This window comes from Sorghum bicolor, chromosome 1 (assembly GCF_000003195.3).
Source record: "Sorghum bicolor cultivar BTx623 chromosome 1, Sorghum_bicolor_NCBIv3, whole genome shotgun sequence".
In the NCBI taxonomy this organism is placed as follows: Eukaryota; Viridiplantae; Streptophyta; class Magnoliopsida; order Poales; family Poaceae; genus Sorghum; species Sorghum bicolor.
The window spans coordinates 25,488,704-25,515,377 of NC_012870.2; the positions used below are offsets into that span (position 1 = coordinate 25,488,704).

Here is a 26,674-nt window from a genome sequence, read left to right on the forward strand (position 1 = left end):
TTTTCAGTATATATAGTAATATAATAATGTCCAAAGAAGTTCCACTATTAGTATATATAGTAATATAAAAATGATTGCACGTGTTGAATATAGACAAACTTTTTCAGATTTGCAAAGCCAGAAAACCCTTTTCTGAGACTTCAGAGCACCATGCAAATTGCAGCTCCAACTATTCCCAGTGCTGGCGTTGCCAAAACGAACAATAGATTCGGAGACTCCAAAGGAATCTCGAATAGCATTTCGGTTATCAAATGCACTGCTTCTGCAGTCAGAACCTGGATGTAAAATGCACTGCATGTGCATGTGCTATATAATAGATGGAAAGAGAACGCATTGATACTATATCACCTCATTTAGACATGGAACTAGCTAGAATGGCCTCATTTAGACATGGAACCAAAAATTTTAGTACATAAGCTTCTTAGGATACTAAGAAAATGCTAGCTCAATTACAAAGGAGATCCTAGGAACACCACCTCCTCTTCCAATGCACAGGTGACACTAACCAACCTCTTGGAGGTGCAGGTGCCAGCATCTCGATTTCTTCGGCCCGCGACAACAAAAAAGTTTACGGCTCTGTTCTTGATTTCGGACGAACACAACCACAGAACGGGACCCTCTTCTTCTTTTTCTTCTGCCCGCCACCACGGTCCTTCCTTCCATACAGATAGTCTCTCAAAAGCACACGGGTGCGCTTATCAGAGACCTTGAGCCTTCTGTACTCGTGCTCTTCCTCAAGCTTGAGCAAGACATACTGTATCTTCTGAAGTTCCAGTTCCAACCTTGCCACATTTTCTGACCCTTTCTGCACCTGCTCGGAGATCTTCCTCCTGCTGGAATACCCTTCTCGCTCGGTGTTCATATTATCTGACAACGCAGGATAGTTCTCAGCCTTCCTGGTCAATTTGTTGTTGAAATTGATCTGTTCCAAGACAAAACCCTCTGTCTCATGCAGCTGCGTGCTCACACTGCTGTACTCAGAATTCATTGGGGATTTGCCCTTTGACGGCCCCTCCATTTTGTGCTTCAACTCCTCAATGCTCGCTTGGATGCTCAACAGCCTCTGAGCATCAGAAGTGAGCCTCTCAAGTACGTTCTTGCTCCACGCCTCATGAGGCTCTACAGCTCCCTTTGACACTTCTAGCTTATTGATTCCAAGGTCCCTTCCCCTTACTAGCTCAGACGAAGGGTATTCACTCTTCAGATCCTCGACCGCTTGTATGTCGTGCTCAGATGACGAGGACTTGGCCGTTTCGTTCTTGCAGCTCCTCTCTGCAGCCTCCCACAGCTGAAGCATATCGTCATCAAGTTCAACATTTGCACCAGTTCCAAGGGGATAGAGGGCAGCTCCAGCACCATATGGTGGACAAGTAGATATTTTGTCCAGCTCAATATCCTTCATGATCTGGACTTGCTTCCCTTTGGAGACCTCAACATCTTGTTTCTCAAGGTCAGAATATATTTCTTTTGCCTCCATGCGTGAGCTGCCTCTTGCTTTAAGCTCTTGAATTTCTGTACTTGCTGCTGCCAATTTAGCTGCAGACTTGGCTGACTCCTGATCTTGACGATCTTTAGCATTTAATACAACCACTTGAAGTGCTTCTATTCTTGCAATCAACCCTTGCAACTTTGGAGTTCCTTTGGGTAAGCAATGAGATTCCAGCCCGTCGTTGCCCTCTTGCACATGATGTACCCATGCAGTTTCCTGTAACAATCAAAGATCACTTGTCAAGAAGGGGAAGGATAGCATATATGACTGGAGGTGGCCTGATAAAGTGTCACATCCATGTAGTGCACGAACCATAGTAGAAATATCCAACAAATAATAAGTGATGCTACAAGGAAGAGCAGTTGCCAAAAAAAAAAGATTACAATCAAGTAATATAAGTATTAAGAAATGGTCAAATTTTTATTTGCTGAAAGAATAGAATTGTTTTAACTACATGAAAGATTTCAAAAAGGGTGCCTAGTTAATAATAAGGACAAACAAAGAAGCTTACCTCTTTGCCTTCTGTACTACATGGTTTTGACAGAGAACGGGTATCTTCTTCCAGCACACTGACATGATCAGACAATGATGCTATGAGAGCTAGATGTGTGTTCAACTCAGCTTTTAGTTCTGCATGTTCTTCCTGAATGCCAGCCAACTTTTTCTGCAACTCCTCAACATGAGCATCTCGGGAAGAGATCTCCTTCATTAGCAACTCCTTTAGGGATATTGCTCTATTCTCTGTAGCTTTACCATTCATCATAAGCTCGAATGCTTTTTCTTCATAAACCGCAGAATTCACAGAAGAGGTAATTGCATCATCCATCAGAACAACAAATTCCCTCTCACGCTGCTCAACCTCTGATTGCAATGCCTCATTGTCTTGGTGAAGAAGTAAAATTTCGTCATCCTTGCTAGAACACTGTTCAATCAGTCTTGTGATTTTCTTCTCCAGTTCTCCTTTCACCACTTTAGCACCTTCAATCGCAACCTGAAGAGACCCAACAACTCCACAGAGTTCCCGGTTCTTTTCTTGCAAGAGTTGAACCTTCTCTTCTGCTTCCATTAGCTCATCATCCTTCTGCACCAACTGTGTCATGCAATTCTCAAGTTCAACAACCAACTCCTGGCAGACACTTTGATTGATGTCCAAATCAAACTCTGAAAGGACTAATCGAGTTCTGAGAATTTCTACCAAGTAGATGAGATACTCCTTTAAGTGGCTATTTTCTGATTCAAGCACCACTGACCTTCTGCTCAGTTCATTGACTTTAAGATCAAGATCACCCTTAGCCAAACTCAACAAAGCCATCTCATCGGTAAGAGAAGCCAATGCAGATACAATCTCATTATTATGTCCCCTAAAGAACAGGCACAAGTTCTCGAGCATCATGCATTCTTCAAGAACAGTATCATTCTCATCTTCCAAGGAATTGTACTTCCCACTCAAGGACTGATATTCCTTAGACAAGGACTCATTTTTTTCAGTCAGGTTGGAAATTTCATCTTGTGAGGTCTGGTAGGACTCCCTCAAGCAAGATAGTTTCTCTTGTATGATGAATACTTCAGTTTTCAGCACCTCCTCCCTTTCACTGCTTTCCTGCAATCCATTCCTTAGTTGTTCATTCTGTTCCAACATTTGTTGGTTTTTGTTTTGCAAAGAAAGAGACTCTGCTTCTCCACTCTCCACTTCTTTCTCAAGGGCGCACTTCTGTAAGTGCAGGTCTCTGAGCTCCATCCCTACTTGCAACAAAACTACTGAGAGAACTGAGAGCTCAGTGTCCATCAGCCTATTCGCATCTTCAGTTTCATCCCTAAGTCTCAGAATGTTAATGGTTTCATCTGAAACAGTCTGCAACAGAACTTCGTCCTCAGCTAAATCAGCAGGTCCTAGATCTTTGCAGATATTCAGAACCTTCATTTGCTTTGAAATCCCTTCCCTCAGTTTTCCATTGTGTGTTAGCAATGTTTTTCTCTCCTCCCCATGATATCTAGCTTCCTCCATCAACTCTGAAACTAACATATTGGCTGAATGATTTTCCGCAGCATACTTTTGGCATTCAGTGAAAAGAGTGACCTTCTTGTCTTGCTCATCGACCAAACAGTTCTCCAAAATAACTGTGCTAATAGAAGCACTTATGTTTTTCTGCTGTTCCTGTTGAAGCACCTCCTCCATATAATGGTTTTTCTCTTGCAGAGAAGAAATTTGTTTCTCATAGCTGTTTGCTTGCAGTTGATGTGACTTTGCTGACACTTCAAATTCCTCGTTCTTAATTCTCAACTGATCCTGCAGTTCCCTTACTTGATCATGTGCAAAATCCTTCTCTCTGGATACAGAGGAGTGCTTCTGTTCCAGATTGGCATGCATACCTTCTAGGGCTTTCATGGCCAATGTAATGCTCTCCAGCTGAAACAAAGAATTTACACAATACATTATATGAGAAAAAGAATGTATGTACAGAAGGACATGAGATGAGACCAGTTCAAAAATTATGACAGTGTAACAATATTAATTTCTACTTCAATAAGAAAAAAAACTTAGTATGTAGGTTTACATCAGTATGTACCTTAGAGAACAGGTGGTTCTTTTCAGCAGAAAGAGCTGAATTATTTGTTAGGTGAGCCTGGCAGGATTTTTCAGAATCTTTCAGCTTTGTTCTCAGTTCATCTAGCTCAGTTTTCATATCACTTAATGAGACATCCAAGATAGAATTCTTCTCTGAAGCCTCAGATAAACTTTTACCAAGGATCTCTAGCTCTGATGCAAGAACAGCCTTTTCAGAAACATGACAAGAAATTGCATCCTTCAGAGAGCTTTCTGAGGCCTGTAGTGCTTTTATATTCTCCCTCAATGCATCCACTTCACCAGAAAGAGCTGAGTTATTTGCAAGGAGAGCTTGACAGGATTCTTCAGAATCTTTCAGCTTTGTTCTCAAATCTTCTAGGTCCATTTTCATATCAGATAATGAGATATCCAAGATAGAATTCTTCTCTGAAGCATCAGACAATCTTTTACCAAGGATCTCTATCTCTGATACAAGAACAGCCTTCTCAGAAACATGACCAGAAATTATATCCTTGAGAGAGCTTTCTGAAGCCTCAAGTGCTTTTATCTTCTCCCTCAATGCATCCATTTCACCAGAAAGAGCTGAGTTATTTGCAAGGAGAGCCTGACAGGATTCTTCAGAATATTTCAGCTTTGTTCTCAAATCTTCTAGGTCCATTTTCATATCAGATAATGAGATATCCAAGATAGAATTCTTCTCTGAAGCCTCAGATAATCTTTTACCAAGGATCTCTATCTCTGATACAAGAACAGCCTTCTCAGAAACATGACAGGAAATTATATCCTTGAGAGAGCTTTCTGAAGCCTCGAGGGCTTTTATCTTCTCCCGCAATGCATCCATTTCAGCATTTGCATCTGAAAGTGAGTTCTCCAAGAGTGAATATTCTTCAGATAGCTTCTCCACCTCTTGAAGTTTTTCCGAGAGAAGTGCCTTCTCAACCTCACTCCTTGCACACACCTCCTTCAGTTTTGAGTTTGTAATTTGCAATTCCTCAATCAACTTCTGGTTCATTGTTGCAGTAGTTTTTAGGGTATCCATCTCATCAACCAGAGTGTGATGTATCCCCTCTAGATTTTCCTTCTCTTCCCTTTGAGAAGTAAATTCTCTCTGAAGTGCTTCTTTTTCACCTATGTGTAACCCCATTTCTGCCTGAAGTTTCACATTCAAATCCTTCAATGCGTCCAATTCAAGATGAAGGTCCTTTATCATAAGCTCAGTAGAAAGATTCTGTTCACGAAGGATATGGATTTCCTCTGAATGCTTGGTTACAATGTTCTCAAGATCAACCTTACTGTTCTCCACCTGTCTTAACTTACCATTCAGCTTCTCGAGTTCCAGTGCCAACCCTCTCACTTCATTTTGTGACTCGGAGTGAAGATTTGTCATCATAAGAAGAGATGATTCACCTTCAACTCGTTTTTGAGTTTCATCTTGTAGGCTAATTTGGAGGTAATCCGCTTCTTGTTTCTTAGATATGAGTTCTTGCTCTAGCATCTGAACTTTCCCTTCAACATTCTCCAGTTCAGTTTTCAAGGCCATGAGTTCAGATTCAAGATCCGATATTCTCGCTGAGGACTGCTGGTTCTCATGGAGGGTAGCATCTTTCTCAGTGTTTATCAGTAGGATGGTGTTGTTAAGCTCGGATGACAAGTTCTCCAACTCATTCAACTTGACATTCTGCTTCTCAATCTCTATCTGCAACCTACTAACGTCTTCCTGTGACTGGGAATACATTTTATCCAATGACACAAGCGATGTTTGGGCTTGTAGCCTCTTCTCACATTCATCTTTCAAAGTTATCTCCAGGCTGTCGACATTTTCATTCTTCCGTGCAATTTCTTGCTCCAATAAGAGAATTTTTTGTTCAGACTTCTCCATTTCCAACTGCATCTTTGAGAGTTCTAACTCCAAATCAGATACTTTCTCTAAAGACTGTTGTTGCTGAAGGAGTGCTGCATCCTTCTCCGAGTTCAAACCTAAAATGGTGTTATTCAGTTCTTTCAGTGTGCTCTCCAGGTCTAACTTATTATTTTCCAACTCACTAAGCTTCTTTGTTGATCCATCAAAATCTTGTGTCAGTGTTTTCATTTCTTCTTGCAACTGGGAATGCAGACCCTCTGTCATGAGAAGAGTTGCTTCAATTTGCATACGCCTATGGCATTCATCTTGTAGCTTCAAATGGACATTGTCGGCTTCTTCTTTCTTCTTTTCAAGATCTTGTGTCAGCAACTGTACTTTCTGCTCAGTCTCATCTAGCTCTGACTGTAGCTTTGACAGCTGAGATTCGAGTACCGAAACTTGCTCCACAGACTGCTGGTGTTGAAGCTCAGCTGCATTCTTCTCAGTGTTTAGCTGTGAAATGGTGCTCTTAAGGCTTTGTATTTCACTTTGAAGTTCATTTTTTGAATCCTTGAGTGTATTTATCTCGTCACCAAGTTTCTGTATAAGCACCTCAGAGGACAGGTTTTGTTCTGTAAGGCGCTCAACATCCTTCTTCAGCTCACAAACAGTGTCCTCAAGGACCTCCTTGGTCTGCTTGAGCTCATTCAACTTTTCATTTGCCATCTTTATTTCTATAGCCAACCTCTGTACTTCTTCATGAGATTGAGCAAGTTCCTTCCCCTGGGAAAGTAGAGCACTTTCAGCTTGCATGCGCTTTTCATGCTCCTCCTGGAAGCTTGAACGGAAACTCTCCAATTCCTTAAGCTTTTCTTCTAGTTCTTGTTGCTGCATCTTCATCTTCTGATCCAAACCCTCAGCCTCAGACTGTAAAGCAATATTGAGTGTTTCAGCGTTAATTAACTTCTGGACATCTGCAGCCATTTCATCAGTTAACTTCTCAAGGTCAGCCTGTGCCTTCGAGAGCTCGGACTCCAATGTAGATATTCGCTCAGAGGAATGATTATATTGCATAAGTGATGTGTCTTTATCAGCATTTAATTGCAATACTGTTGCCTTGAGGATTTGCATCTCATTTTCAGCTTTGTTTGCCCGCTCGGATTCTGACAACATCTGCTGTTTCAGAGTCTGGCTCTCGGCTAATAGTCTTGCAACTTCTTGTTGCAAATTTGCCATCTCGTTGCTGATATCATCTTTCCCTTTAACTTCTGGGCTTTCAAAAGTTAGGCCTTTCCGTACCTTTCCATCAAAACCAGCACGAGGAGCATTTTCACCACTCGATGACAAATCATTGAACAGCTTTAGACCTTTTCGACTTGAAAATGCGCTGGTTTCCTCAGGGTGTGTACCATTCCTCTTGGAGGTTAAATGTTGTGGTGACAAACCAACTCCATCCTTCTGAAGATCATCGGAATCAAATGCCGCACGTGTGAAAGTAGACATATCTGGAGTATGAGGCTCCATCTCTTGGCTGAAAGCAGAGGGTGACTCATCTGACATTGACGGCATCTGATTTGGAAATGCTTCAGAAATTGTTCTGTGAGCCTGGCGAAGTGCCCCAGTGGCCTGATCGTATCTTTCTGCCAGCGCACGGTATGCTCGATAGAATTCCTCCACCAATTTCATTAGCTCTGGACGTTTCTTGTAGTACATCTCTGCTCTCCTTGCAAAAGAATCAGCATCTTCATTGATAAGTTTGATCATTGCTTTAACCTTTGTGTCCATGTCTGTTGCACAAAACAAGACCCAATTAGTTCATGGACCACACTTATAAATGCAGTCCTTTCATTGCAACCATATCTTCAAATTGATTCCATAGTTATGAAAAAAGGAACATATATGGACCAATGTTAGTTACTCCACAGTGACAAAAAAAAGGCATCAAACGAAACATTTACGCCGTCCAAGTGTTTACAACAGAAATAGACTTCAGTTTAACTGGACCAATAAAAATGCCTCTCTCCAGAGAACTCTTTAACACATCAAAAGAAAACTCTTGCACAGATATATGGGCAACAGTTTAGGACCTAGTGTTAACAGATTATGAAAATATTTCCGAATTCAAATACCATATGTGCATTTTTTTTATCAAAGAAAGAATGACATTGAGAAAACAGTCCAATGCAGCAGAAACTCTCTCCAGAGAATTCTTTAACACATCAAAGGGAAACTCTTACGCAAATATATGGCCAACAGTTTCGAAAATAGTGTTAACAGATTTTGAAAATATTTCCAAATTCAAATACCATATGTGCAATTTTTTATCAAAAGAAAGACTGACATTGAGAAAACAGTCCAATGCAGCAGAAAGATTCATATCAAAAGAAAGACTGATCATGAGCAAAGAAATTCAGAAATGTTGTTCCAACTAAATAATAAGTGTACTGCATTGAATTTCCAGGTTGACCGGTATATACATTGTAGAACAATGATAGGAATATCATGATAGAAAGGACATAAACAATGCATGAGCATGAGCATGGCTGACTGTAAGCTTTGCCTCGAAGTAATGTAGGAAAAATGCTCTTCGCTAAAGATGAAGTGAAGACAGTAATGAACTCACCGGTGATATTTTCCTGGAGCCATTTTGAGTTCTTGGGGCTGATATGGCTAACCCACAACCAAGAGTACTGCCTTGAATCATGACGAACCACAGTCGCCATTGGTGCCAGATAGCAACACAGACTACTCCAACCAATAAATAATGCCTTATTTTCTCAGCACTTAGAACAATGCAGAGATGCAATATCTTATATCCTCAAAACCAGGAGGGTCGTCGACTCCCCCACTTTTCAGTTGTGGGATCAACGGAATCAGCACCTGCATAGTTATTACAAACAGAAATGACTTGAAAAGATCAAAAAAGCAAGGTATCAACAGCAATGATGAAGAGGAGTAAAGGACACCATGCCTATGACTATGAGTTAGTACGTACCAGCGGCAAGTCTTTAGTCTTGAACTGGCCCGAAGATACTGTCTACTAGTAGATAACTTGCCCACACTGCACCAAACTGGAGCCAAGAAAAAGATAGCACTGGCCCTCAGTAACTGGATGACGAGAAAAAATTGTGCATGCACAGTAAGCGCTACCGAAATGATAGTGCAACGCCTCCTTCGTGTGACGTAAAAAGAGCAATCACAATTCTGTCGAACTAACCGATAAGCAAGGTAACCAATAGAACCGGGGAGCAATCCAATCAAGGATTTCTTTTTTTATATGCAAAAATAAACAGGAAACCAACAGAACCCAAAATCCGTTTCCCCAGAAACGAAACCTCCCGATAAGACAGGACCATCGAGGCGCGATGTTTCTGCTAGGCACGATGCTGCAGCGCAGAAGGCAAGAAGCGGGTTTTGGAAGCAAAATCTCGCGAGTCAGGCGCCATTCAGCAAGAAGAAAAAGAGAGGATATAGTAGATCACATGATCCACGCCTGCTGGCTGCTGCTCCACCAACCAAACCCACTCGTCAACACCAACCATTTCCCGGGAATCCAATTCCCAGCAAAACCGAATCACGGGGCAGCAGCGGCAGCAAAAGATGGATCTTTGGAGCATCCAGGCGCGAACACACAGGTCAAGAAATACGATAAGCGGGTAGTACTCAACAATCACGGCACGGGTGAAGGAAGCAAAGATCCAATCCAATCCAGTCCAATCCTGGAGCAGCGAGCAGAGTCTGTCTAGTGAGACGGGGGAGCGGGGAGGAAGGGCATACCAGGTGGAGCGGAAGTGAGCGGCGGCGGCGAGAAGCCAAGATCCAGCACCAGCAGGCTGCCCACTTTGTGCCTCCATCTCTCGTTTCTCAACCCATCCCGTGTGCTCTCTGTCTCTCCCTATCGAGTCGCCTTTGCCTGTGGACAGTGGACTCTGCTGCGGGCGGGCGGGCGGGCGGGCGTAGTGCCAAGAAGAAAGGCTGCTTCAGCACAACAGGAAGCGGGCCCCACACCAAGCGGACGATACAGGAAGGGAATACAGACTACTCGTGACCAGCCGGACGGAGGACGGAGGTGACGATGCCATGACCATGAGCTGGTGTTTTGGGCGTCATAAATTGGATGGCGCCAATTTGGGGAGGGAATTATGAATTCATACGCTAGTACTACTATGTATAAATTTGATGCAACGGTTATAAGATGCCGTTTGGAATATGATGAGCATATTTTTCCAAAGGATTATTTTGGGAAGGGTTTTATATTTTGGTATTAAATTTTTTGGGACACCCCCTAAACCACCTGAATCCGTGAAATTCGACTACAATTTCATTGTATTTTTTTAGGGACTTAAACATGAAGTATGATTTTTTATAAAAATTTTAAGGGTGGCCAAAAGATAAATCTAAATTTTTGTATTAACTGCATGTGCTTTTTTTCTATTATTTATGTTGTGTATTTTTTTTTACTTAATAGATGTACATCATAAATCATATTAATAGTTTGTTTAGAGCTAAAAGTTTTAGAAAATTATATTTCTCGTTAAAGACTTTAAAAAAGTTTCAACGAAATTGCACAAAAAAACATGAATTTCGATAATTATTGGATGGTGGCGAAAAAATCTCGAATCCGGAATTGAAAACCTTGCCTAGATGCTCCTTTCGCGATCGAACAGATCATGCTCGTATCTAGGTCAAGACACATCGAAATTTTGAGAAACTCGGCTCCCAACACCACACAGTTAAGAATGTCATTCTGATTCTCCGTGGATCCTCGCAACCGAAAACATTCGTGTTAGACTATCTAGCAGCTTAGCAAGTGGTGGTCTAGTTATTCCAGTTGGTTTAATATGTAAAAAGGCGTGGTGCGACTTTGTTGTTACACTAAGCATTTCCCCTTCATGTGCATTACTTTTTGGTAGATGTCCCAATCCTTTTCAATTATAGGAAACAAAAGAACAAGTTTTAGAGTCCGTTTGGTGTGGCTCCTTAGGCAGCTCCCGAAATTTTTTTTTTCTCCAACAAGTAAGGTCTTGTTTAGATGCACCCAAAAACCCAAAACTTTACAAGATTCTCCATCACATCGAATCTTGCGGCACTTGCATGGAACATTAAATATAGATAAAAAGATAACTAATTGCACAGTTTACCTGTAAATCACGATACTAATCTTTTAAGCCTAGTTACTCCATGATTGGACAATGTTTGTCAAATAAAAACGAAAGTGCTACAGTGTCAAAATCTAAAAAGTTTTTAGATCTAAACAAGGCCTAAACGATCTTGAACCAAAGTGCTCCCACCACGAATCTCTAGAAATTGTGATGAGAGGAGCAGTTTTGAGGAGTCGGAGCCAAAAAATGGAGCTTCTCCCGGCTCCCATCCGCCACCGGTAGACCCTAGCATGTGGAGGTCGAGACTGCCCCCAATGTCATGGAGGTGCATGTGGGGATGGCGGGCGGGTGCACGGCCGCACACACAGTCGCCGAAGCAGGCATCAGGGCTAGCTCGTCGGAGCTCGAGCAGGTGAATGCGTGGCTACTGGGTGTGGTCGTCGAGCGCGGGCGTGAGGAGCCGAGGACGAAGCGTTGGGGACGGGTGCAGTCGCTAAGCGCGGTCGCTAGGATGAGGCGTGAAACTACCTAGATTTTTCTCCTCAGATTCGAATTATAATGTGATAATTCAAAAATTGAGCCATCACATTATCATATATCAGCTGTTATCATAGTCATACATCATGAAAAAAACAAGATTACAACACATTTACTTTACAACTCTTGGTCAACAAGCCTATTACATCGTTTTTCTAGCGGAAACACACACGGTCTATATCACAGTTGATGTAGCGCGTCAGCGGTGAAGGCTCCTCCTTCACGGGCAATCATCAGAGTCGGCGTAGTTTATCAGCGGGCGTAGCCTTCATCTCCGAACCAAACTTGAGCGCAGGAACGAGACCACCTAATCCTTCTATTCTCCGTAGTCATCGTCGTGGACCACGTTCAAAACCTGCTAAACAATTTTCAGTACGATTTGTACTGGCCACTCGCTCCCATCCTATGCTTTTGCGTAAGCTTTGTGGTAAGTGGAATGCAAAGGGTAGATCAAGAGGCCTATATATATGGCTGTAGTTTTTCCTATGCAAGTTCATCAGTATTTAATAATAATAATTCATCAAGTTTTAATCCATCTCATCCACACATCCATCCATCCATCCCATCACACACATCTCACCACACTCTCACTCTCTAGGCGACAAGGACGACTCCCGCTCGTGCCTTGCCTCAGCGGCCAACGCCGGATCCAACACAAACCCAGGGGAAGATAGAAGGGACTCCTCTCACTAGTCAAGTGAAGCGGAAACATAGGAAAGGTCCATAGCCGTATACGGCATATGTATCGATCGATCAACCAGAAACTCTGCAGAGGTTTGCACTAACCACAAGATCACCATCATCGGCAGTGCGCCCCACCTAGGCTGATGCCGGGCTGCCTTCCAACTAAGTACCATGCCACCCTACCACTCAGAACTGGGACCATACCGGAGTACCACCGGTACGCTGAGACTGTGAGGCGTAGTACCGGGCCCCCAAAGGTCACTACGCTGTCTTAGGAGGGTGTGGGTCCTCATGCCCGTACCTCCCTACACTGTCTACCAACAACCTAGTAGTAGTGGCACCGCCCTAACTGGTCGTACATCCGTCTCCTCCCCATAAGAGCGAGTGGGGTGCAAGGCTTCCTACGAACCGGTTCTCAGAACATCTCAGTCCTTAGGGTGACCAAACAGGACATCTTCACAAGGGGCCAACCGATGCCCGGCTCGACGGGACATCCGATTACCTCGTGCTAAACAGCACCTCCCATCCCGGTGCTTCGTCCCACGAAGACACTCCACTCCGGGACCTCTCCCTGTCACATGTACCCGCCACAGGTATCTCTCATGGAGAACGCCCAGGTAGCGTCCCCCGGCAAGACTTGTCCCAAGACTCGTCGTAGATCCTGCTCGGTCGACTCGACCCTCACCACACACCCAAGACACACGCCAAGATCTCCCCAAATCCATTATCCATTTCTTATCCAGTTATCGGCACCACGTGCCTTATCCACTCACATCCAATCCTCCACAATGCATCACATCACAGATATAATGCGTAGTAGAAGCAGTAGCAAGTAGTATGCAAGCGTCTAACCTAACAGCGGGTGTGCGAGGGTTATAGGTTGCAACAAGGCAATGGCTCACAAGCATTTCTACCATGCAACCTATCTCAATTCATTTGCATAAAAGTAAAGCACTAGCATCTACATATTGCATGTCTAATAGGATTCTACGAGGTTGGGTGGAATGTGGCACCTGTCGAGTGACATTTCCAAGATCCTCAGTGCACTTGTAGTTGTTCTCATCCAAAGGCCTTCCATCTGCATGTCCTTCCTCCAATGGGTTCTGATCCGATCAACGCTAACCTCGAAGCAACTACCTCGTAAGCGACAAACAAGGCAAAACAATCAGACCACTAGACCTAGAAAGACTGTGAAAAGAGGCGACAAAACACTTAAGAACAACTACACTTAAGATAGCACTGAAATGATAACAGCTTGGCCCTCTCGGCGGATGTCCGATCTCTGGGCTAAAAGAAATAGGAATGGTTGTTCACTAAGTACAAGTCAGAGTCTTAGCCTAGCCGGTACTTTCCGGGTCAACTGAGTCAACCTGTACGGCTTCAATAAATGGCTTAGACTCTTACTCATTCTAAGCAAACACCATAGCTTACAGTCTTCCGATCCAAGTGTCATAGAGATCGACAGGAATCGAAAAGACCACAAGCACGAGAAGTTCCGGTCTCTCTCAACCCATACACCATTGTAGTTGGCGAGAGCCAAGAGAGGGTGGAACAAAGAGAAAAGAAAAGGTGAGTGGTCTACTTCTTCCAATCCACTCGCCATGGTAAGAGACGGGAATTGGAAAGAGTGACACACAAAGAACACGAGTGCTCAAACTACTTGTAGGGTACCATAACCTAGGTACACTAGATGCACTGAGACATTCCCAGGGTTCATAGCAGTGCGGTTGTCACCGCGAGAACCAAGGAAATGCTATGGTCGCATAGGTACAAGCATACAAGAGTTTAAGCACAAAGAACCAAAAGGCGGGAAAAGACACGGGATTCAGTTTCCATTGATCCACTTGCCATAGCAACGGCGGGAATCGCGGGATTGGAAACAAAACATCAAACAAGCAGAAAGGGGCTCAATCCACATCTTACTGGATCGACGGGGATTGAGAACAAGAGAGAAGAAGAATGGGGTCCACGTTCTTTCGACCCAACTCATCATGGAACGAACGACGGTTGGGTAAAAAGTGATATGACTCCACGATCCAACCCTACTCGTAGGGTACCGCGACTGTGCAACTAAATCGGCACGAGGCTATTCCTAAGGCCCGTAGCGATGCGGTTGTCACCACTAGGTCCAAGGGAATGCTCTAGTCAGGATGGTACAAGCATACGAGGTGGTTAAGATAAAACACGCGAGAAATGAGGTAAAGCCCGATAGTCATGGCAAGGTGGACTTGCGGCCATGAGCTTCACCTAACGAGTTAGCCTCCGACAATTCTACGAAGGTTGTCCCCTAATTCGTATCCCACTCGACTAGGTCACTTGGGTCTCGAGTGTGCGGGTAAGATCCGCGTCGATCAAGACATCGAGTCCACGATGACCACGTCTGCGGGATAAGAACAAGAGCTAACGACCGTAGCACGACATAGTCAACTAAACACAGGGGATGAGTTACTCTCGGCATCGCGATCACGGTGGGACGAACCCACGATCGAAATGGTCGAACGTACTACCATTCCCCTAACCGGCTCGAAGGCTCGGCCCTCAGGCAAATAACACAAGAACAACGATAACACGAGAGAAGGGACATGATTGGCATTACGGCCATGGCGAGACAAACTCGCGATCGCAACGCTCAACACATCACCCTCTCAACCGGCTCGACGGCACGGTCCACAGACAATGACAAACACATAAAGAATCACGACTCTACCACTGACAAAACAAGGACACAATGACGACTCGGAGTAGCACATTTCCATGGCACAAGATAGAGATAGATAGATATATCAATTAGACCGGCACGAAGGCACGGCACAGGCATGGATAAAGATAGATCATATATTAAACGAGATCAGAGATGTATGATCATGACCAGATGATAGATAACGAAATGATGTATGAACAAATATGATTTAATATGAAGGAGATTTGTCAACGTCGACTAGGGTTTAAGGGGGGGGGGGTTTCGACCTTGCCAAACACGAGGAAGGTGGCGGACGCCTGTTGCTGCACAGATGGTGACCGAGGCAATGGTGCCCCCAGGTCACGCTCGGCGAAGGGTGAGACAGGGCTCCGACGTGTGCACAGCAAGGCTCCAGCGGGGGTGGTCGCGGCATGGACGGCGTCGAGGCTTGGCGAAGCTCCTGCTCGGCGATGGGGTCGCGGGTGCGTCGCTCCTGGACGTGGCGACCACGGCGTTGCAGACGACGGCGTTGTGGTGGAGGGCTCGGAGCAGCACACGGTGGGGACGACGCGGAGGAGCGACGTGCTCGCGGTTCGCTGGGACGAAGGTCGACGTCGCTGCCCCGGTGCTTGGCGAAGGACCACGGCGTCGAGGTCGTGGGCGAGGCCGAGGCCGACACGGCGCGATCGTGGCTCTGGTGCGGCGGTGGCGTCCGCGCGACGTCGCGGGGTCGGAGGACGCCGGGGCCTCGGTCGCCGATGGTGGCGCTGCTCCCGGCCTGGAGCAGGGGCGCGTCGAGCACGGAGAGGAGCTCGACGCCGGTCTCCTGGGCGAGGTCGCGGTCGAAGCTCGGTGTCGGCGTCGTGGTCGGCTCGGCGAGGTCGCAAGGGCTTCGAGGCGTGGCCGAGGCGAGGGCGAGGCGTGTCGCGGCCACGGCGGTGAGGTGCTCGGCGAAGAGGGGGTCCGCGGCTCCTGGCGAGGTCGGCGTGGCGACGGCGTCACGGGTCGGGGTCGTGGTCACGGCCGTAGGCGAGCTCACGGCTGGCCGCGACGCGGCCACGGCGAGGTCCACGTCACGGGCATGGCCTGCTGCTGCCCGCGGTCGGCTTGGTGGCGAGGCAGAGCTCTAGGGCGAGGGCGACGCGGAGGGTGACGAGGCACGAGCACGGCGTCGTCGAGGCGGCCTGGGCACGTCGTCGTGGTCGCGGTCGACGCAGAGGAAGGGGGCGCGGCCGACACCGTCGTGGACACGGTTGGGAGCCCCAGTGCGAGGACGGCGCCGTGGCTCTCCATGGCCGGCTCGACAAGGCAGCAGCATGGCGAGGCCGGTGGTGAAGCCCCGGCGATGGCGATGGCGAGCGGCTGAAGGAGATGGCGGCGGCTGGGGATGGAGCAGGCGCGCGCGGCTCCTATTTATAGCGACGGCGCCTAGGGTTTTGGGGTGGCCGTCCATCCTCGGCGTCCGTGTCCACAGCGGGACACGCGGCGTGAATCACGCGCACGCACGCCGAGGGGAGAGGGCAGGCGCGCGTGTGGCTTGCCATCGGGGCGACGGCGGCGGCTTCTGCTTGGGAGCGCTCCGCTCCTAGGGCAGGGGAGGGGCGCGACTTGGCTGGGCCCTAGCCTGGGTCGCGCGGCCAGGAGGGGAGCTGGGCCGGGGCTCGCCACTGGGCCGGCTGAAGAGAGGGCAATGGGCCTACGCGGGTCGCTTGGGCCGAGGCAAGAGGAGGACGAGCTGGGCTGGCGAGTTGGAGGAAGAGGAGGGGGAAAGGGATCCTGGCCCAAGAGAATAGAAAAGGGTTTTCCCAAATATGACAAAGGATTTGAGATTTATCCTGTTAGGTATTGAAACAATTTCGGAAGATTTCAAGAGAGATTCAAAAGGAGATTTAGGATAAGATCAAAGAGGGAGAAGGTTTGAGAAGGGAATTTTGGGAATAGATCAAAAAGGACCCAAAGGAGTTTTAGACGTACTCCTATAAAAAGGTTGAGAAGGGATTCGCTTCGCCTTTTGAGATAGGCTCAACGGAGATTCGGGAAGACCTTGCAACGGATTTGTGCACTTCAAAAGAAACTCAAAACCCTAAACAAGACCCAACTCAAGACGACTCACGAATAGAAGCACTTGCCTACAAACAAATCTATATGTATGCCACGATTTGTTAGCGGGTTAGGATCGAGTTAGACCTAAAAACTATATGATTCACACGATTACCAGAAAAATTTTAAAAAGCTCGTATTTTTGATTTTCGTAAAAAAAATCCGGGATGTTACAAGGCGTAAGGGGGGGTGCAGTTGCGGGGCCAGAACTCCAAGGATGGCTAGACGCAAGCGAAGCGTACGACTCGCGAAGAACGAGGTGCAGTTGGGATAGGCACTAGGAGTATGGGACAAAGACAAGGTACCAAAAAAATAGTGGTATTATTTTTACTCATTTGGCTATATGAAGAAGTTGTTTTGCTAAACGATCCATAAAAACAGTTTTAACTCTTTAGGAGAAGCTGCTCCTACACCAGAGTCAAAACCGAAGCTAGAGGACTAGAGGAGCTGGTGTCCTATCAAAGAGACTCTTATTTCGGCAAGGCAAAAAGAGGAATATATTATTATTTTATTTAAAAATATCATATAGTCCAAGGAAGGCATGTAACCTGACGCCTGTGGTCACATGCATGTCCATACAACCACAATATAGAGTATTATTGCTCATGTCCGTTATTTGTACTCCTCATTAGGTACCACTACCTTTTGCAAATGATAAGTAGGACTGGTTTAGTTCATGAAAACAATAGCTTTTAGGTATTTAGTACATTTGTAACTATAATAATTAGTGTCTAATCATAAACTAAATAAACTTAAAAGATTCATCTTGTAAAATATATATAAACTATGTAATTATATATTTATATTTATATATATATGGTAAATTTTTCTTACTCCCTAAAAGTATATATATATATATATATATATATATATATATATATAATGTTCTATATATATGTCTAAATATTTCGGATAAGTTGAAAAAATTTTAAGGTGGGAGTTAAACAAGGCCGTATTATGTCCATCCGGCAGGTAAACCGTGGTTCTTGGCTGCCCTCTGCTACTACAGTTTGTCTTGTCCCTGTCGTTGTTGGGATTGTTAATGGTTTCGGGAGTACAGTTACCAACGGATCTGTTTGATCTGATCATTTTTCCTATTTGATTGGCTGTTACGGAGATCGAGAGGGCAGAATGATGATGATCCTCCATGTGAGAGCTGAGCCTGCCTTAGGTAGTACGTGTGGTGTGGTGTAGACGTGTGGGTGTGAGCGCCTGGCGCCTCGCCTGCATAAACAAGTGGCACGTTCTCTTCAGCCGTTGCTGATCCGTGCGCAATGGACACACGGCCACACTTTCTTTGCTCCTTTATTTACAAACACCGCTTTCAATTCAATGCCTCACTAACTTTACAACCACCTTTTTTTTCTTACTCCCTATATTCCAAATTATAAGTCATTCTAAGAATTTTGAAAAGTCAAACTATCTCAAGTTTAACCAAATTTATATGATAAGATAATAATATTTATGGTGTCAACTTTGCCTATTAATTTTACTTTTATATTATACATATTTGATGTTATAAATTTTTGTAATTCTCTCTATAATTTTGATTAAAGTTGAGATACTTTGACTATCCAATATTCTTGTAATGACTTAAAAATTTAAGATGGAGGGAGTATTTTGCTTTCCGTACGATTTGAAAATGCTGAAATGTAGCCGGTCGGAATTCATTTTCGAAATTCATGCGGCACGTACCGTACCTTGGTCGCGAGGATTTCTTTGAAGAAAATTCCCAACATATCATCATTCGCTGGTCGTACGCGCTGGCCGTTATTGGCCTCTAAGGCCAGTCTCAATGCATGTTTTATGAGAGTGTCATGCATATTAAATATGGTGCCACATAAGCAAAATTGCTGACTTGGCAGGGTCATTAAATGAAGGAGTTTCATCAGATGAGAGAGGAGTTTCATCCCATGAAACTCATGTGGCTCGGTTACCTAGTTAATTTAACTAGTCTTGTTAACTGTGTCATGAAACTATACATTGAGACTGGCCTAACGTGTGTGTGGCCACAGTAGAGATGAATCGGTTGGGTCGGCAAAAAACAGAGGCTCTCAACCACCCAATGCAAAATCGACCAGAATAACAAAAGAGAGAAACTAAAAACTAGTAGCATTATTGGCATCAAATTCCAAGCAAGAGACAAAGCTGGAGTATGTTTAATTAATCACACCGGCGGGTAAACAACGTTATCATCCTCCCTCGGTTTCGGTCGGCGGCAGCCTGCTGTCACGTGGGCCCCGCCCATTCAGCAGAGGGAGCAGTGACGCCATGCTATGATGCTTGGCTTCAATTTCTACAGCTTCCAACGCCGCCTGACTCGCAGTCGCTCGCAGAGCACGAAAAGATGCAGCTGTCAAAAGCTTCATCTGACAAGTCATCAGCGTTAACCCTCCATTAAGAATAGCTTGGATGTCTTGCTCAACTTCGGGGGTGGAACGGGAAACGGACTGAAGCAGCAAAGCAAAGCAAAGCAAATGTTTGGTAGTTGGTCAGGTCAGATGATGGGGTGCTGTCAGTCGTCGGTGGAAGCACCTATCACCATTCATCAGCAACAGCAAAGCCTAACCACAAGGGATTATTCCCGGCGTTTTGTCCGTGTCGTCAATCAGTGGTTGGGGAATTTTTCTTTTTCTTCTTGTCTTGTTTTGTCTTGTTTCTTTTTCTTTTCTTGTATAAATATATAAATACACATGGAGGAATTCAGCGGATCGATTGGGGGTGGCGGCGGGTATGGTATGGTATGGTCATCGAGCTAATCTGACTCTGACAGAGTCACAGCGTGGATGGAAACCGATTTCGCCACATTCAATTAAGACTGTCTCTGTCTCTGCTAATTCAGAGTTGAAACGGGATCGGAACCTCCCTGATCAGTTCAGACCAGACTCCAAATACGACTAGGACTCTCCGCTTGTACGTAAAAAGCTCCGGTTTCATTCAGGCACTAGTATTTTTTTTTCTTCTTCTTTTGTTTATTACTAACAAGTGTGTTTCGTGTGTCAAGGTTTGTGCTAGCTAGTTCTATCATTTGTCAATCGCTACTAGAGACACGTCAAGTTTGGCTAGACAGAGAGAGGATTGCTAGTTTCTGAAACCACAACACAAAAACTGCCTGTGTCTGACGCCCTGATCCTCATGAAACTTGCCTGGCTACCATACCATCAAGACACCAAATTAAACATGGCAGCGGTAACCAATATGGACCGTCTGTTTACTTGAGCTTATCAGCCAAGGCCTTGATCCGATTTTTTTTTAGATTTTAACACTGTAGCACTTTCATTTTTATTTGACAAATATTGTCCAATCATAGAGTAACTAGACTTAAAAAAATCATTCACGATTTACAGACAAACTGTGCAATTAGTTTTTGTTTTCATCTATATTTAATGCTCCATGCATACGCCGTAAGATTCGAGGCGACGCTTGAAAAGTTTTTAGTTTTTGAGCTGAACTAAACCAAGCCCAAACTTATAAGCCAAACGAAAGGATACACATGAACCCGCGAGCGAGTTTACTCCTACGTTGCGGCAGACAAGAAATCATGCGGCTCTTGCTCACTGTCTGTCCTGAATTCTGATGACACCCCCAAGGAAGTGCACAAGAAGAGTCATCAGTCACCAATGGCAATGGACCAGCAGCACCACGCCGTGCCTCCCCTTTCAGAAGTACTGTACTCCTATGAGTAACTGTCCACGGAAGGAATGATGGATGCAAATGGAAAAAAATGCGAGAGAGATTCATCAATGTGGGGATGGTTGGCTGGTGGTTGTTCTTCACATGGTCCTGCAGCCTGCACCAGAGCATGCCTGGCCTGAGTGCCTGACCCAGATGATAAAAAAAGATTGCCACTTTAACCAGACAGCTGATATTACTCTCCCATTTTCATCAGTCATTGGGCCGTCACAAAGTAACCGGGGAGATGTTGCTTTCGCAGGAAGGCTTCTTCAGGTTCAGCGGACCAGGCAGGGGGTTCAGTTCAGGTTCAATTGGCTGGGTTCCTGTTCCTCCCACAAAATTCAGAAATGGAGTCCAATCAAGATAGCATAACATCCAATCCAGAAATGAGTCACAAGATCCAATTCAGAGAGTGGAGACAGGAAGATGGAGCAAGAGCTGGCCACGCAGCTTCCATCGGATCTCTATGGCGCTCGCTGCAAGTGCCATCAGCTCCATGAATGCTCAAAAGGCTCCCGTCCGATCACACAAGTATACATCACACCACACCCCCAACAAAAACCTCTTTCATCTTCCTGATGGAGATGGGAGGGTGGCCACGAGACACCAAAAAGAGTCGAGCAAAAAAGAACCACAAGTGAGTGTGCGGACAGCTAGGAAGGCATCAGGAAGCCTATCTATCTGCCTTTTTGGGCCTTTGGTTTGGGGGACGGTCGAGCGGCACATGAGACACAGCAGCAGCAGCAGCAGCAGCAGCAGCAGCAGCTTGTGCTTGGACTCGCGTGCGTGCCCGGTGCCCCGCCACCCTCACCTCACATGGCGTCCATGTGTCTGCGTCTGTCCTTATTATACGTGCTTCTCTCATGTGCGTCAAACGAATATTGTCGCCCAATTATTCACTTCCACACAGGAATTGGATTTGGATCCAAGTGCTACCTCATCATACACGTATACAAGTAGGGCTTCCCACCAAAATCCAAAAAGTTTTCAACATTCCCCATCATATTGAATCTTGCGGCAACATGCATGAAGCACTAAATATAGACGAAAACAAAAACTAATTATACATTTTGCTTGTAAATCGGTGACGAATCTTTTGACCCTAGTTAGTCTTATGATTGGACAATATTTGCCACAAACAAACGAAAGTGCTACAGTAGCGAAATCCAAAATTTTTTCACATCTAAACAAGACCTAGGCCTTGTTTAGTTCCGAAAAGTAAAAAGTTTTCGGCACTGTAGCACTTTCGTTTGTTTGTGACAAATATTATCCAATCATGGACTAACTAGGATCAAAAGATTCGTCTCGTGATTTACAGCTAAACTGTTTAATTAGTTTTTATTTTCGTATATATTTAATGTTTTATGCATGTGCCACAAGATACGATGTGACGGAGAATCTTGAAAACTTTTTGGTTTTCAGGGTGAACTAAACAAGGCCCTAGATTGAAAACACCGTCGATCCTTGAATTACTTATTATTTTATTTATTATTAAGAGAAAAATAAACTCTCTCCTGAATGAAGTGGTTATATATTGTGGATCAAAAAGGCCAAACCTGGCGAGAGTCGAAATGATCCACGTGAAATTTATTTGTTTATTCATATACTTTGCGTAGTTTAATTCTTTGTTATCATTTAGGACAGTGATATGGTCTCCAAAACCCAACTTTAATTTCTTGTTTTATAAAAAAATTTAAAAAATAATATATGTATTAATTTTGTGAAAGTATTTTTTAAGATAAAATATTCATATAATTTTCACATTTGCAAGCTTAATAATTTAAAAGTTATTGATGGTTTATATTTCTAATCTTTGACCCAAAGTTTGTCTAAAACGACATCTAAATTTTATACGGAGGGAGTACAATAGATGGTTGCCTTCCATTTTCTAAAAAAGATTAAAAAATAGATGCCTTCCAAGTTTTAAGGCCAAAGTCTTTTGAGCAAATTAGTTTATTGACCCTAAAAAAATTGAGCTTAGTTTCTTTGCCCTATTTGTATTGAACTTTGTTATTTGGCCCTGAATCGAGTTTCATTTGGGAATTTGGCCCTTCCATTAGTTTCATCAATTGATGGTGTTAAAAGTAAGGTGAAATGACCTTTTTATCCTTAGAGTGAAGTGAAACACTTCTGTAATGTACAATACAGCTGTACATGCATCTCAGGTTGTATATTATCATTAATCTTCCCAAATAAGTAAAATACCTTCTGAAGCATGAAATTATTATTTTGCATATATAGGTCTTGTTTAGATGCCAATTTTTTTTGAAGTTTGATACTATAGTATTTTCGTTTGTATTTGACAATTATTGTCCAACCATGGACTAACTATGTTCAAAAGATTCGTCTCACAAATTATAAACAAACTGTGTAATTAGTTATTTTTTATCTATATTTAATGCTCTATGCATGTGTCCAAATATTCGATGTGATTGAGAACTTTATAAAGTTTTAGAATTTTAGGTGCATTTAAACAAGGCCATATTTGCCCATGACATCGCACTGACCATTTGAAATGCATATAAATCCACACTACAAGTGCACACGTACACAATGATTTAAAACCGATGGATGGAAACATTAAGACGATAGGTTCAAGTCATACTCGAACAAGATTCACACATACAAGAGATGTCTAAGTTCATAAATAAGTTCACATTAACCAAGTCAAGCATGCATACAGTACATGGCATCAAACATGAGAACATGCATATCAAAGGCTAAGTCTTCTCTTGCTTTGTGTACTCATTGCACGACTAAGTGCTTGTATTTTTTGCTTCTATAGTACTCATGGATGGGCTGTCAAGTGGCACTCATGAAGTGTAAACATCCTTAGTACTTGCCACTTCTTCTTTATGGGTTTTACCTTCTTTGTAACCTTAGCCTTCAAAGGTTGTTCCATGTGTGAGGGATACTCGATGGAAAGTGCTTCTAGCTAATTTGAGCCACCTTTTGACCTTTAAAAGTTCATTTTTAGCAGCAAATATTATTATTTTAATATACAATAGTCGAGTGAAAAAAATTTAGATTTAGAAAAAAATACATTTTTGATAGCCCAGAGCTAGATTTATTTTGTTTTCCCTTAGTCTTACTTGAAATCACCAAACTATGGTTATGATGATAGAGAACATGTATTTAGTTTCCTAATTAAGTGGCAGAATAGTAACACAAATTTTATCACTAGTGTCAATTACGTTCTAGATGCTTCGGGAGTACAATCATCGATATTTCTCTTTTTGCTAGTTGTTGTTTATAAGTTTTGACTAGAGGGGCAAAGTCAACATTTATAATTTATGACAAGTTTGAAACAATAATTAGAGGAAGTAATAAATTATAAACCTTGGCGGAAAAATACATGGATGCAGCCGGTGCATCGTCATCCAAAGGAACAATAGAACTGTGGGCAGATTTGGCCCTCTTCTTTAGCGAACCACTACTAGAACAACCCATCCAATCACTATATTTTTAGAAAGGAAAAGCATAAATGAAAGTAAGAGTAGACACATTATCACTTGACTGCTTTCATAGATTCAATGTCCTCTGGTCTGTCCCTCTTGCTGTTATGCCAATGATATCCATAGTCTCCACAAATAGGGCACTTGTGTCACCCTTTCTTTTTTTTCTTCTTGTCACCATTACGTTTATGCCTTTCAGCTTTAGGCCTACCAACTACTGGTTTCAATAAAGGTGGATGCATGAAAAAAATCCATGGGTAGATTTAGGCCATTATGATTCGTCGGGGATAGCAGGAATAAGTTGTTTGTATGTAACTCTAAATTTATCAACTAAATAATATAAGTCAATATATTGCTCAATTGGTGCATCACTAAGCAATGCGATAAATGCTAGTGCATGCTTTCAAGGTATCATAGAAACCTGCCATTTCCTATAGGTGCAAGTCCTCAACCATCTGATTCTACCAAATTCTTGTAATTTATTCTATCTGAATCCACAACCATCTCAAAGCTAAAACATTTAACATCCTTTCTATGAGTCCTATTGTTGCCCAACAATTTATTTCTAACTTGAAACTAGAATCAAACCTGTTAAAATAAGAAATCCACCATGTTCATAAGCATACAATTTTATAGGTGATGCAAAGGAAAACGACAATGCTAGAATCACCCTCTAAGAAGCCATAGTTCACGACGCTCTGCTAAGCTAGCCTTGCATCAGCCTCCTTAGCCTTCCCAATGATGCCTTGCCTCGCGTGGTCAGCCAGGCTAGAGCAGACGGTGGCCATCCTTGCAGCGCCCTCTTCTTGTCGACGAAAGCTAGTCGGCAGTCTACCTTGGGGTATACCCACGGTAGTAGTTTATCGGTAGACGGTGCGCAAACTACGAACTCGATGGTGACGCAAGACACGGACAAGCTTTTTATCCAGGTTCGGCCGCCGAGTTGGCGTAATACCTACGTCCTGCGTCTGGTTGTATTGATTTGTGTTGAGAGAATATGATGTGATGTGTATGATCTGTCCTCTAGGGGACCCCTGCCCCTCCTTATATATCCTGAAGGAACAGAGTTACAAGCAAAGTATCCTATTTGGTACAATATCTTGTAGCCTTGCGGTGCACGCCGACTAGTCGTGCGCCGCACGTCTTCATCCTGTGGGCCGAGCCACCTCTGATGGTGCGGCCCATATAGGCCCATGAGGGTATAGGGGTTTATACCCCCACAGCTAGTCCCCGAGCACCATGTATTGTGATGTAGCACGCCGTCTTGAGCTTCTTCGATCAGTGAGGCTTGACGTCTTCAATAAGTAGGAAAGTCGCCCAAACAGTTGCAACGGTATTTTGACCAACTCAAAAGACAGTTGATCAACATTGACATCGAAGAAACAGGTTGTTCGAAGAATGCATGGTGCTCTTAATCAAAAAAGATTTCTTTCCTGGTGAAGTGTGCCCACTTTACTTTTCTGAAAAGTATAGTCTTTCAAAAAGCAAGCATATTCATCGCAAGGTGAAGTGTGCCCACTTAGTCCCCGAGCCTGGTAGTAGGTGACGTAGGCACGTGGTGCCAGGGTCAAAAGAAAAGTTCTCAAAGAAATTCTGAAACTGAGATGCATCGCCAGATGCATCGTACCGATATAGTCCCCGAGCTTGCTGGAAGGCGAAGTATGAGCCTTGTAGCAAGGTCTAAAAAGTTGAATTTACCAGTCCGTCTGCAATTGAATAGACTAATCGACCAGTCCCCGAGCATATAACGCTTGGTGGTCGGTACAGTCCCCGAATTCTCAAATTGGTGGGCTGGTCGACCAGTCCCCGAGCGTATAGTGCTCGGTGGTCGGTACAGTCCCAAAACTCTCAAATTGGTGAGCTGGTCGAACAGTCCCCGAGCGTATAGTGCTCGGTGGTCGGCACAGTCCCCGAGCACGGCGTAGGGACCGGTGGACAAGTCCCCGTGCGTGGTTGGGAACGTAAACGTGCTCGGTGGCCGGCACAGTCTTCGAGCACAGCATAGAGAGTAGTCGACAAGTCCTCGAGCGTGGTTGGGAACGTAAACGTGCTCGGTGGTCGGAGCAGTCCCCGGGCACAGCGTAGGGAATAGTCGACGAGTCTCCGAGCGTAGCTTGTCGACTGGGCCAAACTCCTGAAAAATAAATATAAAGAATTGGTAGTACATGATGTATAAATAACCTTTAGATAGAAAATTAGTACTAAGATAAGTTTTAGATTTTTTGTTATAAAATTAGCACGAGTAGTTAATTCATCCTAGAGCTTGTACCAGCTCTGGTCTAGCCAACAATCAGCATGAGGTGCGGAACCTAGACACGCGTGGGATTGCCAGCCTCGCCAGAGAGCTACTGCCGACCACCCGGAACGCAGAGGGCGGATCTCATGCACGTGTAGGGAGGAGTCGGAGACAGTACCGGCTCTGGAAAGCTCGTGTAGGAGAAAAAACTAGTCGGCTAACCAAAAAGTTGTTTTGAAGGATAAAAAATATTATGCCAAAAATAAATAAAATATTAGAAGTATACTTATCTTTGGATGAAAGTCTGGTC

At 44.1% G+C, this 26,674-nt stretch overlaps 1 protein-coding gene across 2 annotated transcripts; it reads right to left on the bottom strand.

Annotated features, from left to right (window-relative positions):
- On the bottom strand, positions 281-9,970 carry LOC8064896 (protein NETWORKED 1D). Of its 2 annotated transcripts, none has more exons than XM_002467184.2 (6): positions 9,673-9,970; positions 8,891-8,966; positions 8,519-8,775; positions 4,057-7,682; positions 2,001-3,896; positions 281-1,705 (listed from the first exon to the last, which is right to left on the bottom strand). In XM_002467184.2, the coding sequence occupies exons 3-6, from the start codon at positions 8,616-8,618 to the stop codon at positions 569-571; spliced, it is 6,759 nt and encodes a 2,252-aa protein (XP_002467229.1). In that variant the 5' UTR covers positions 8,619-8,775; positions 8,891-8,966; positions 9,673-9,970; the 3' UTR covers positions 281-568. The 2 variants fall into 2 exon arrangements, with proteins under 2 accessions (XP_002467229.1, XP_021320271.1); XM_021464596.1 differs by having other exon boundaries at positions 8,891-9,003; positions 9,673-9,849.

What these genes read in the sequence shown, in the direction of transcription:
- LOC8064896 (XM_002467184.2), bottom strand. Translation starts at nt 8,618, where the DNA reads ATGGCGACTGTGGTTCGTCATGATTCAAGGCAGTACTCTTGGTTGTGG. An exon ending in GCTCCAGGAAAATATCACCG is followed by an intron (nt 7,683 to 8,518) that starts GTGAGTTCATTA and finishes TTTGTGCAACAG; the next exon opens with ACATGGACACAAAGGTTAAA. An exon ending in GTAGTACAGAAGGCAAAGAG is followed by an intron (nt 1,706 to 2,000) that starts GTAAGCTTCTTT and finishes TGATTGTTACAG; the next exon opens with GAAACTGCATGGGTACATCA.